The sequence below is a fragment of the Haemaphysalis longicornis genome, unplaced genomic scaffold, assembly GCF_048455015.1.
Source record: "Haemaphysalis longicornis isolate Haplotype H1 unplaced genomic scaffold, Haemaphysalis longicornis Haplotype H1 scaffold_3, whole genome shotgun sequence".
NCBI classification, from domain to species: domain Eukaryota; kingdom Metazoa; phylum Arthropoda; class Arachnida; order Ixodida; family Ixodidae; genus Haemaphysalis; species Haemaphysalis longicornis.
The window spans coordinates 12507896-12519766 of NW_027526335.1; the positions used below are offsets into that span (position 1 = coordinate 12507896).

At 46.4% G+C, this 11871-nt stretch overlaps 2 protein-coding genes across 4 annotated transcripts; one reads left to right on the plus strand and one right to left on the minus strand.

Annotated features, from left to right (window-relative positions):
• The first annotated feature begins 18 nt into the window (after positions 1-18).
• LOC144173985 (mitochondrial inner membrane protease subunit 1) lies at positions 19-3998 on the plus strand. 2 transcript variants are annotated; one of them, XM_077702380.1, is made up of 5 exons: positions 19-296; positions 388-476; positions 546-663; positions 802-912; positions 3918-3998. In XM_077702380.1, the coding sequence occupies exons 1-5, from the start codon at positions 186-188 to the stop codon at positions 3963-3965; spliced, it is 477 nt and encodes a 158-aa protein (XP_077558506.1). In that variant the 5' UTR covers positions 19-185; the 3' UTR covers positions 3966-3998. The 2 variants fall into 2 exon arrangements, with proteins under 2 accessions (XP_077558506.1, XP_077558507.1); XM_077702381.1 differs by having other exon boundaries at positions 21-296; positions 546-654.
• Positions 3986-11819, minus strand: LOC144173986 (small ribosomal subunit protein eS10-like). Of its 2 annotated transcripts, none has more exons than XM_077702382.1 (6): positions 11719-11819; positions 11294-11351; positions 10782-11049; positions 9011-9070; positions 8861-8913; positions 3986-4081 (listed from the first exon to the last, which is right to left on the minus strand). In XM_077702382.1, exons 2-6 carry the CDS (start codon positions 11342-11344, stop codon positions 4043-4045), a joined length of 471 nt encoding a protein of 156 aa, XP_077558508.1. In that variant the 5' UTR covers positions 11345-11351; positions 11719-11819; the 3' UTR covers positions 3986-4042. The 2 variants fall into 2 exon arrangements, with proteins under 2 accessions (XP_077558508.1, XP_077558509.1); XM_077702383.1 differs by lacking the exon at positions 11719-11819 and adding an exon at positions 11644-11707.
• Positions 11820-11871: the final 52 nt, after the last annotated feature.

The following is an 11871-nucleotide window of genomic DNA, read 5'->3' on the forward strand; positions in this document are numbered from 1 at the left end:
GATCCAATCCAACCCGAAGTCGAATGCTGCCTGAGCGTGTTTTCGGATGGTTTTCGTGCATTCTGTCCGGTACCGAAACTCCGGAGATCTCTCAGCGTGCTTTTAATCGAGCGACAAGTATGCTGATTACTTTTTCAAGGTTTAAGGTACCTTAAGTTTGTGCCTTCGTTTGTATAGTCAATACGATGCAGCTCTTGCATCGCATTTTGTCGCGGTGCCTGCGTGCGTCCGGATTTGTCGTCCAGACAGCTGCCGTAGCGTACTGTGTCGTCGAGTTCTGTGGAGACTTGGTGATAGTAAGTGTGCATCTGCTTGCCAACTCGTCAACTGTGCTTCCTTGCTGGCATGTTCATAGAAATTTTCAATTCTGCTTTGCTCCCATTCTAGTGCAGTGGCTCGTCCATGGAGCCAACGATCGCGTCGAATGACATCCTCCTCACTGAACACATATCTGTGCACACGAACAACATTCGGAGGTAATTGTCTTGACAAGGTGCGATACCGGCACGCCCGCTAACAAAAGGACTCCTGCTGTAATGTTTCAGGGGTGACATCATCATAGCTAAATGCCCCAACAATCCGCGACAGTACATTTGCAAACGAGTCGTTGGTGTTCATGGGGACCAACTGGTTTCCGGCTTCTTCGTGCAGAGGGTAAGTGGGGTGAGCACCTCTAAAGTCAATTATACCACAACGAATTTAGTAAAGCAAGTGGTGCTTTCTTTTATTAATTTTTTTAAACACACGCACGCGAAAACAGTATTTCACGTCGAGCCCGGATAAAAAGGCTATTTCCCGCAGATTCCCAAAGGCCACGTCTGGCTTGAAGGCGACAACAAGGAGAACTCGACGGATTCTCGCTCGTACGGGCCGGTCCCTCTTGGTCTTATTCGGGGAAGGGCGGTGTGTAGGGTAAGTATCCACTTGACTTGTGGTGCTAGACGTTTACATCGGCAGAATCACCTTTGTGCCATTTCAGAACATACTCTATGCGGCAAAGACAAATCAGAACATAGCATATGCACAGCTTCCACGTCCCTTCTGTTGCCACTTTTCTACATACACACTACCAATATTTACACATTGCTGGAGTCAAGAGGCATCCTGGACTAGGAACATTTCACCATGACCCTCTTCATTTCTCCTTTAATAAACGTTTACTACTTCTGGAAATGAGGAGCCACCCAGACAGCCAGCTATTTGTGTTTAGATGGTTGAATTGTTCCACCGCAGAATGGCCGCAAAAGACAGAAAGCTGACCTTATCGCAGCTTGCATGGCTCTTACAAAAACATATGTGCATCACTTCACCACAGCTCAATAGTGCTGCTACTACTTGCTGTGGTGGCTTAGGGGTAAAGGCATTACGAGGCCACAAGGGTTCATTGCTGTTAGTCGTCTGTGTAACTCTGGCATGTCATGGCAAGATTTAAAAAGCCCATTGCCTAGAACGTTCAGCGACTTGAAATTATGGATTTAGCTTGTCAGGAGCATGATATACTTAAAAGACTGTGGCCACCAACACTGAATGCGAAAACATTAATTGAACACCTAAAACGCTTTGCTTTGCTTACGTCCCATGTTTTCGAAGTGCCTCGTCCTCTTGCCACCAGATTATTTGGTTTGTGATCAACTTCCACTGTACGCTTTCGAATGGCTTCGATCTGTCTTCTACGTAGTGTGGTACTGCTCATTCAAGCCACCATGCATAGGGAGAGTGGACAGTGGTGGATTTCACTGCTTGTCTAGTCTATTTATTATTTATTCATTTCGTAGTGCCAATATAGCATTACAGTGGCGGGCAGGGGTTGGACACAAGAGAACACAAAATCAAATTGCAATAAGTACAGTACAGTCAAGGCATGTATACTCAATACAGCAAGAAACTCAAGTCGACAAAAGAAATCATGCGTTAGCGTTTTATGCAGCACTTAAACAAAAGAAACTCGTTATCAATTCAACGATTCAGCTGACTCTAACAAAGGAAAAAATGAATCACTACCAATAGCAGCAACAATCACTGAAGGACAACTGTTTTGGGGAAAAAAGAATTACTGAATTCTGCGGTGTTACATTGGTACTCCCACACTTGTGAATGTGATCGATTTGTCCAGGTATGCAGTGCGGTGATAAAATGTAGCTGCCACAAGGAATACAGGTTCGAGATAGATATACATATGATGGAAGAGCTTCAGATGCTGCTCCACTTGCCCCGTCTCCAACTGTTCCTATTTCAAAGTTTGCTTGCAGAGCATCATGCTGAAGTTGTGGCCAATAAAAATGTTTCCCAGGACAGATAGGGTGCCCATGTGTTGCACTTTTTCTCATTTATCTTGTCAAGTGCAGTGGACTGGTCCCATACACCATAGGTGCCAACTATCCTCCGGGATTTCCTGCGGGGGCCGAGCCCCCCTAGCGATGCTGGACCCGCCGCATATTTTCACACTTCACTGCACAGAGCACTCATGTGACATGTGTGATGTCACTGCGCATGCTATCTGTTTGAGCGCCTGCTAATACGAGCCCACCGTTCGGGCTCTGTGGCCTCAATGTAGAGTACTGGTGCTGACGGCTTGGGTTTGAGCGCCAGCAGGTCTAGTTCTTAGTTTTTTTTCGTTGCTTAATTTTTCTTAACTCAAATCTACGCGGTTTTCGTTAATAATGGCAATTTGGTATGTTTTAGGCCGCAGCCAACGACCATGTTAAATTACTGTTGTCCATCGCACAAACGGACATATTACATGGGTGCTCTGTGCAGCAAAGCGTTTGGAAATACGCAGCCCCGCCCCCCTTCCCTACTCCCCGAAGTTCCATTGCCAGTGACATTACCAGTCAGGGTTTCTTTTGTGTTGCCTCTACCTTTTCACTTAAAATCGTATTGTGGCTTAAAGTCATACTGCATCATTGTTGGCACAGACATACACAGCTTACTTACATACTTTTCATGCATTCCTTGCTACAGGAGCACAAGTGCTCTAGAAGCAGCAGCGGCGGTTGTCATCCACGTTTTTAATTTTTTTAACTTTTGACGGTGAAGGCCATGTACACACGAAATATATTTAGATATATACACAGGAATAATTTATATTTTTAAAGAGAAGGATGGAGCCTACTAACCGCCCTTGTCTAATGTTAGGGATAGCCTATGCTCAGGGAATGAATTCGTTGCTGTATGTTCACCTTGCGTTAAATTGGTTTGTGTGCTTTTTTTTTTGAGCATGAAAAAAAAAAAAAAAAGGCTGCAGTCTTCCTTCAGCAGTTTTTATCAGTGGATTGTCAAATGCACGTGTGCTGTGTCTCAGTGTTGCTACTCTTTCCAGTTGGCAATCCTGACGACTCGTGGGGAAAGCTCTTCTAATTTTCTTAGGAATGGAGAAATCATCACTTGCAGGCAGAGGTCACAAATATATACATACCTAATTCATTCAGAACTGAAAGCGAGGTCAAGCCGGATTCACTTAAAATTCTGCACCCATGCTCCAGGTGCACTGTAGTGGAGGGCTATGGAGTAATTTTGACCATGTGGGGATGGTTTACATGCACCAGATGATGCCTTGTGTTGTACAAGAGTTCTTCTAGCCCTGTAGTGTTTCAGGCTCGCTCAAGCAGCTTAATTCATGCTAGAATGGCTACTAAGAGGCTGGATATGCAAATCCTTTATATGCATATCCCTTTAGAGGGTGTTGGTACATTTTTGCCAAACCTCTGCTTTTTATTCCAGGAAGAGTTTCTTAGCATAGGATTGCACTATTTTTTTAGGGTTTCTTGGCTGAACTTTCATATACAGGACTCAGCTGCTCTTTCAACAAGGACACTTGTTCTGAACAGCAGCTCAACAAGCTTAAAGCAAGGATTGAAAGACCACAGCATTGCATGTAACGCTCACTGCTATATGTACAAAATCATCTGTCTGTGCAGGTGTACCCATATCGGAAGGCAACCTTCTTCCGGAGTGAGAGCTACTGACCGTAATAAAGAGAGGCCACTTTTGTTTTGAAACCTGTTTATTATCCACAGGCTTCCGTGATTTATGCCATAATGCTTTACTGCGGGGCTCCACGGCCACGACCAAAGCCTCCCCTCTGGAAAAGAATAAAAGAAACAATTTCACAACTCTGCGCCACTTTAGCGGAATCAACTACCACATGTGATGCACAGAAAATGTCGGCAAGCAAGTAGCTCAAGCTGGGCCTGAAAATAATTTCAGATGCACCGTGTTGCAGATTTTACTATGCAGCAGCAGAAAAACAAATGATGGCTTTTTTCAAAGCAACCATGAAGATGCCAACATGCAACATTGCTTTATCCAAAAGACAGCCAATAATCCTGATCAGCTGCTTGCAGAATGGAAAAACAATACAAGGCAACACCATACAATGCTATTCGACTGGGAAAAAAAAGCTACTAGGGAAAAAAAAAAAAAAAAAAAAAAAGCCACTCCACTCAATGTGAAAGCTGTCCGAAGTGCAGAGCAGTGATTCGCCATAATGGGCTGTAGCGCCCTTATCCGCTCGCTGCTACTATCCCATGCCATTCAGATTTCCCGCCTTCGCAGTGCTCGCACGCTCCCTGCCTAAAACTGCGCCAGCGGGAGTTCTGTTCTTTTTGTGTTTGCTTCCCCCCCGCACATGGCGGCATTACACTGCCACCTTTTTTTTTTTTGCTTACTATCGTAAAAACCAACTCAACAAGTGTTCAAAACTAAATCAACGCGGATGATGCCAGTTATACATATATTTTGCCTGAAATGTACCTACAGTTTTCTTTGCACTAAACAATGGGAAATGTTGACAAGCACCAGCTGTTCAACGCGTTTCAAATGCTTAACACTACATAAACCACCTGGCTTTCGAAGCCTCCATAAGACGCCGCGATGACAGCCGCTACGAAGGAACGGCGTGAGGCTCTACTTGGGTCCGGCGAGCAAGCTACGACAAGGCAAGCCCCTAAAGTGCTTTGCACTTAAAAAACCATAGCCTACACTCCCACACCAGAAAGTACTTTTACCAACAATAACATCCTGTGAACAGACTGTAATAGCAAAAATGAATGACTCCGGCTGTCAACTTTTCCCTTGCATCCCCCCTTTACATGCAGCAGATTTGGCACGGTATAATTTCTCTCCCAAAACCTGGCTCAGCATGACAAAATTTTTAGCTGGCCATTGATGTGCATTCTGCTGGACATAGCATATCCAATTTTGTGAAGGAATTAAAAATCAGTGAAAATGCTTAACTCCAAAAAATGATAGAGGAACTACAATCAGCTTTGCTGCAGGGCTAGATGAATATGAATAAAACCAAAGTAATGGTAAAGAAACGTGCTGAACACACATTTTTCAGCATAGGTGACGAAATACTAGAGCAAGTAGAAGAATATAACTACCTTGGCCAGATAGCCAGTGCTGACCCTAACCACACGAAAGAAATCCGACGCAGAGTAGGACTGCGTTGGGGAGCATTCGGCGAGCACTCGCAAATAATGAAAAGTACGATACCTCTTTCCCTAAAAAGAATGGTATTCAACCAATGCGTCCTGCAGGTGAAGACAAAAGTGTAGCGCTCAACTACACTGTAAATGAACAGATCGAAGGCCCTCTCGCAGCTGAAGACGCTGCGTCAATGCTTATGTGCTGTCACCTGTGAAGTCGTGTAGCGTATTGAAGTGCTAGATGCGAACCTGATGCCTTTTTACCACCTGCCCCCAAATGGATTTTCTGGCTGATGATTGGCTGACGGCACCAATTTTGCTTTTCTTCTGTGGATCTCTTATTACCACACAATGAAAAAGAAGGCCTGAAAATGGAACCCAGCGCCTAAGCAGCTTTTGTTTTGAGGTTCCTTCACGCGTGGGCTTGCCAGCATTAATTTAGAAGTGCAGCCAAGTTGTAGCTTGTTTGCCAAGAAAGTACGCTACCAAACACTAACCAGCTCGTTTGGGCCCCCAAAATTAAATGCATCTTTTGGGAAGACCCATTTGTCGTGCAAGAAATAATTTCTAGACGAATTTAACATTTTGTTGTCGTAAATAAGGGTGGATGGGTATCCTTTACGTTGGATTACTGGTTTATTTTTTAGGTAACCACATTTAGGAAAATCTGCGCCGCGCAGAAAATTCTGGTTTTGTACTATCATCGGAATGCCACAGTCTCACACGGTGAATCCGAAGAAACAACTCAACGGTGAATGTTGCCTGGCAGGTATAACTCTCGACAACTGAAGCGGACGACTTTGTGACGAAAGCACCCAGAGATCTGTGAATACTTTATAAATCTGGCTGTTGCCAGACAAGCTCTCAGAGGTGCGCCTAAATTGCACCAATGCTCCTGTATGAGCAGCAAGTGTGTACAGGATCAGGATGTTGCTTTCGTTCTGCACAGCTCGCAGAAACCTTATGCATCGTTAATATTTGTCCAACCTGTTTTATTAACCACTGCACGGTGACCTTTTAAGAATTTTTCTTAAATTTCAGAAATATTGCATTTCTATTTGCAAGCACTATCAAGCCTGCAATTTCCTTTCAATGCCAATGCCACTAGCGATCCTAACGGCAACAAACCTGACTCTAGCACAAGGTTATATGCAAATACGCAAAGCCCAACAGGACTGTTCACTTTCACACATTTCTCTTGCCCTATCGAACTTGTGGTTGGTTTGAACAGCTCACAAACACTGATTATAAGTCAGTGGCCTCATTTATGAAATGCATACATAATTTAGACAGTAGCCACCAGCGCGATGAGGCGGTAAAAACAGGGCTTCACAATGTGCCATCCCTCACTGTTGAAGGCATTCCACCACTTATTAAGGGTGATGTGTAATCTGCATAACTTTCGAAAATGCGCTGAGCTAACTTTTTTCTCAGGCTGCTTTAATTTGCTTCGAGATACGAACACAGTTCTGCAAGCTTCACTAGAAAGGTAATTCTAATATTCCCCATAAACTGTTGTATTAAAACCTCAAGTATGAAGCCACGCATTAGTTGCCTTAATTTTTGTCGTGTCCAACAAGCTAGCTTAGATTTGAGAAAATAGAGAAGCAAAAAGAATAGAGGGGAAACAGCTTTTCTGCAGGCTGCAACAATGTAAGCCGTAGTGCGTGACCATAGGTGAGAGCAAGGGCAAGGAATGTCGCTTCTTTAACCCTTTGCAGTTTGTTACCAGGCCCTGTCTGACATAGCAACACGGTCGTAGCAGTCTGCTGTCGGGGTACGCCTGACCATAGCCTCCTCTATAACTTCTGTGCCCGCGCAATCGGTCCCTCAACGCCGTCCCCGCTTCTCTCGTTGTACGCCGCGGCGCACCGCTAGGGGCGCTCGCATCCCATAATAGCTCCCGCAGTGCTCGCTGCAACAGCAGACGATCCGCTACGCCGCGGCTTTCCCGCCGCGCGCGAAATTTGTTTACCGTATTCGTTCGAAAGCTTTGCTTAGTTGTGATATTCTTTCTAGCGTGATAATAATAATAATAATAATAATAATAATCTTTGTTGCACAGCACTGAATACATAAGCGGGCAAGCCCAAGCCAAAAAAAAAAAAAAGCTTGGCAGTTGCTGCCCATTACGGACGCAGCGATACGCATTTATTGTCGTCTGCGACACAAATATTGTCGATGCTTGCTCTCCAAGTGCTTTGCTAACTGCAGCGCTTGTCGAGACAGCCGGGCCAGTGCCATGCGCATGTTCTTCAAACTTTTCGTCGACCCGGGTAAGTTCTTAGTTAAACATATCGTTAAGAAACGGCGCTTGCTTCAAGGCATAATACTTAAACGTGGTATTTTTGTTCTCTGTAGCACTACCAGAAGAAAGGCGGCTGTCTAGGCCCCGAACGCTGCACAATGCCGTACTGCTGCGTACCGCTCTGTAAATCATGGAGCGGCCGGAAAGAAACTGGAGTGTCGTTCCACGAAATTCCCAGTGACCAAGAACTTCGCGAAAAGTGGCTTAAGGTGATCTCGAGAGACAACTGGACCCCGAATAGCACATCAATTGTTATTCCACTGTTTGTAGCCGACACTTCGACCCGTCCGACTATAAAGAAGGGTGCTCGACGCGAAGACGAAACCATTTGCTGTGATGAATGCTTCGCCCTAGTGACGAAGCCCAACAGTTCAGCGCCATCGGATGCCTTAATTAGGCACCAGGACAGAGGTGGACTCCTCTACCCGTCTGCTGAGCTTGTGATGGTTCTCCATTCACTAAAGAAGTACGTTGAGGTTTTCCTCGCGAAATCTAGGAAGATGAACCAGCCACTAAAAGCTGCCGTTGACAACGCCGCGGAAGTACTTCAGAAACGTGAACAACTGGAGTGCTCAACCCAAGGCCAACATGAAAAACTCGTGAACCTTGTGCTCGTCAAGTTTTTCCGGCCACTTTTTGTGAACTTCGCGACGAGTGTGACTGACAGACACGTCGACATTGCAAAAGTGTTGCATGCGAAACCACTGTGTCGGAAAGTGCTGAAGCTGTAAGCGCAAAATCAAATAGAAAGCTCGTGTCACCTTCTGATTAAAGTTTTTATGTTCAAAATCTTCTGTAAGATTACTTTTTACTGTCGACGGATAACCCTTTATGAAACGGAGACGTTTTAAACCCTCATCCCCGCAAGCGTGCATAGGCTGCGTCGTCTGCTGCTATTATGGGATAGGCGCGGCTTCTGGCGGCATGCTCCAGAACTATGAGGGACCGACGCCACCTCTGTATTCCGCGCCAACGCGCGGGCACAGAAGTTATAGAGGAGGCTATGGCCTGACTTAGGTAAAAGGTCCAGACCAAAAAGGGTTACAGGCAGCACGCAGGGTCGGCGAACTCCCAGGTTACAAGATGCAAACAGAAAGGGCGGGAAGAAGAGCTGCACACTCACAAAGTCAAAGTTGGTGTCTGTTCCAGGTCCAACGTCGCCCTTCTTATCGAGACCTGGGAACACAAAGAGACGCACAGTTGGTCAGGGAACTGGAGACCAAGCGCCCCCCCGGGGCACAGGGAGCCACATGCTCGCGCAGCACTCACGTACCTGGTGCTCTCCTGTAGTCGCTGCGGTCGTCTGCGGACTTGCTCTGCATGTCTTGTGTCACTGCAACCAGGGAGGACAGAGCGTAAGTGGCAAGGCCAGCAAAGCCTAATACAACCGAGGCCCATCGCGCTACGCTTGGGCAATATACCAGCATTGAATACGATCCGCTAATGGCTCACTTCTTAGGTGCCCAGATGTGGCAGGCATCAAAAATCACTGGCGACCAGGGAGTAAGATTGCAAGGATCCCGGTCCTTGTGCAGTGAAAACATGATGGAACTTGGCACACGGGTGCCAACAAGTAAAGCAAGCAGAAAACACAAGCTTCCACGGGATATGTGCACCAGTGTCATGCAACACTGCGGCCAGACCGTCAGACTACCCATTTCTACACAGGGTAGAAACACAGCGAAAGCTCAAATTTGAATTTCAATAACTCAAACTGCTTGATTTGGTCGAACCAAGCTCCATTAATGTCTATGTGTAGAAAAGCCCGTAAATTTGAACGCGAGTAGGCTCCACCACGGGTAAACCAAACTATGCACCACCGCACCAGTGGCTTGGCACTCGTCATGCAGTACGCGAAATGCACCTGCTGCCTACACACAAGGCTGAGTCCCCTCCAGAATGCGAAAAACAGAGAGAGAAGGTAAAATCAAGTAAAACCAATCTCGCAGCCCCATGACGTATGCTTTGGCAAGTAGTGTGGCGACACATGGGGACTTCATTACTCAGAAGCTGTTGCTGCCAGCGACAGGGAGGAGAGCGCGCCAGTGCGATCTCTGTTACTGATGTCACAACCAAATTGAATGCCACCCGTTTCTTCTCGTCTTGAAGGTGAAGAGAATGCCTTCAGCTACATTCCCTCGTTAGAGCAAAAAGTGCTGGCTGTCGCCTTTCAGCACACACAGCAGACTGCAAGCATAGACTTTTTTCCAAGTTTGAAATTGTTGACATGCCCTACCACTTCCCAATTGCAGTGTGCTGATGTTTTGAGGTCCAACCACATGCACGTGTAAAACCGGCATAAACCAGCGTACGCCGAATACATTGCTACGTGCTTGTTATGCCCTAGTCAGAGCCAGCCAGACATCGATGCAAACTTTTGGGCGCACAATGTTGACGTCAACCTCTCCCAGTGATGTTATCTGGCGTAGCAAGAAAGCTAATAATAAACAAGTTAACGTTACTATAAATTATGTGATATTGGTAAAATACGGAGCGCAGACGATGGGAGAAAACATGCACAGCAACGAGCAACTATGGTAGAAAAGGAGTTTTTGCCGAATGTTCTGGAGGGTTTCGTGCCTGCGAAGAATACATACTAATTAATGTTTTTCAATGTCCCACGAACTGTTTTGGTTGTTTCTGCATCAAATATACATACTTTTGTGAGAATAAGCACTATCTGCTTTATTTTAGTTAAACTGTAGGTGAACTGGTCGCCACACTGGTGTACGCTGGGTTTGCGAGCGCATTGCAGTGCTTACTCGCCCTCTCCGGTGTCGTCGGTCAACGTAAAGGCAGCAGCGGATGTTGCCGCAGCCGTACGTCATCACGCCGCAGCCGTACGTCGATTTTACGCATGCATGTGGTTGGGCCTTTAAACTTTCATTAGTTTGAACAGTCAACTCCATTTCTGGATGACAAGCTGGGGCAGCACACAAACTCGAGAGCCTACAAGCCTAGCAGCCAGCCAAAGCATTGGCAAAGCCCCCAGAACAGTGACTGGTAACAGTGGGTGCCCAGGTTGGAAGGAGAGAGACGCTCACTCTTGGGCCTGCGGCTGGGCGCCTCCTGGCGGGACTGCTTCTTCAGCGTGGCCGGCACAATTTCGGGCGGCAAGTGCAGAAAGTCGCGCAGGTACTGGATGCCCTCGTTGGTGAGGTACCAGTAGTAGTGGCGCCAGGCGAACTGCTCCTTGACGTAGCCACGCGACTTGAGCGACTGCAGGGCCTTGATCACCTGCAGGTTGGGGATCGCCTCCAGCTCGGGGTGCTTGGGCGCGTGGAAGTCCTTCTTGGCCACCAGAACACCCTCCTGCACAACACGGCATTGGCGCAACTCAGGGACCAGACATGACCAACATGCGTGCTTGATGTGGGAAGTGCGCATCTGCCACACATAATTGGAAGATCGAGCACCAGCACCGTCCTGTGTTCGGGTGTCGACGTCTTTTTTAGCTCGTTTTCATGCTTGCAACCATTGTCACTTTCGATAGTTCTGCAAGACCAATCAATGATGGCAACCGCTTGAATAGTTGGAATGATGAAGTGAATCTTACCTTAAAGAGGTATTCGTAGATGGCAACCCGGTTCTTCTTGGGCATCAACATGTTGAATCTGCCGAGGGAGCAACACAGAACAAATGAGACGGCAGTGAGCTCAAGACTTTTTCTAGCCGGCAGAAACCAAGCACGACTACTGCGAGATCTTTAATGAATTTAAGTATATGCATAGAAGTTTCCCAAGCGTAAACAATAATTACATTGCACTGCTGTAATAAGGGATAAAACGGCAATATTTATTCCTAAAAGGCAATGCAATGCCTGCAGGTCGCTCGCTTCAATCACAATGCTGCAAGCGAAAATTTTGCGCCTGACAAACAAAGGGTATGAGAGGGATATATAATAACCTTGGTATATTATTTCAGGCTTACGCAGCAAAATAACACGTCCACGGACTTAGATTAAATGGATTTGTCACTCACCTTTAAAATGTTAGGAAGCTCCCGACATGAAAGCTAACCGGAAAAGGACACGGCGCGCCAAAAAGCGTTCGCAGCGCCACAGGAAACATACTCGAGAGAGCAGGGCGCATTTTTGTTTTTCTTACGTTCGAGAGTACACAAACCACATGGCCT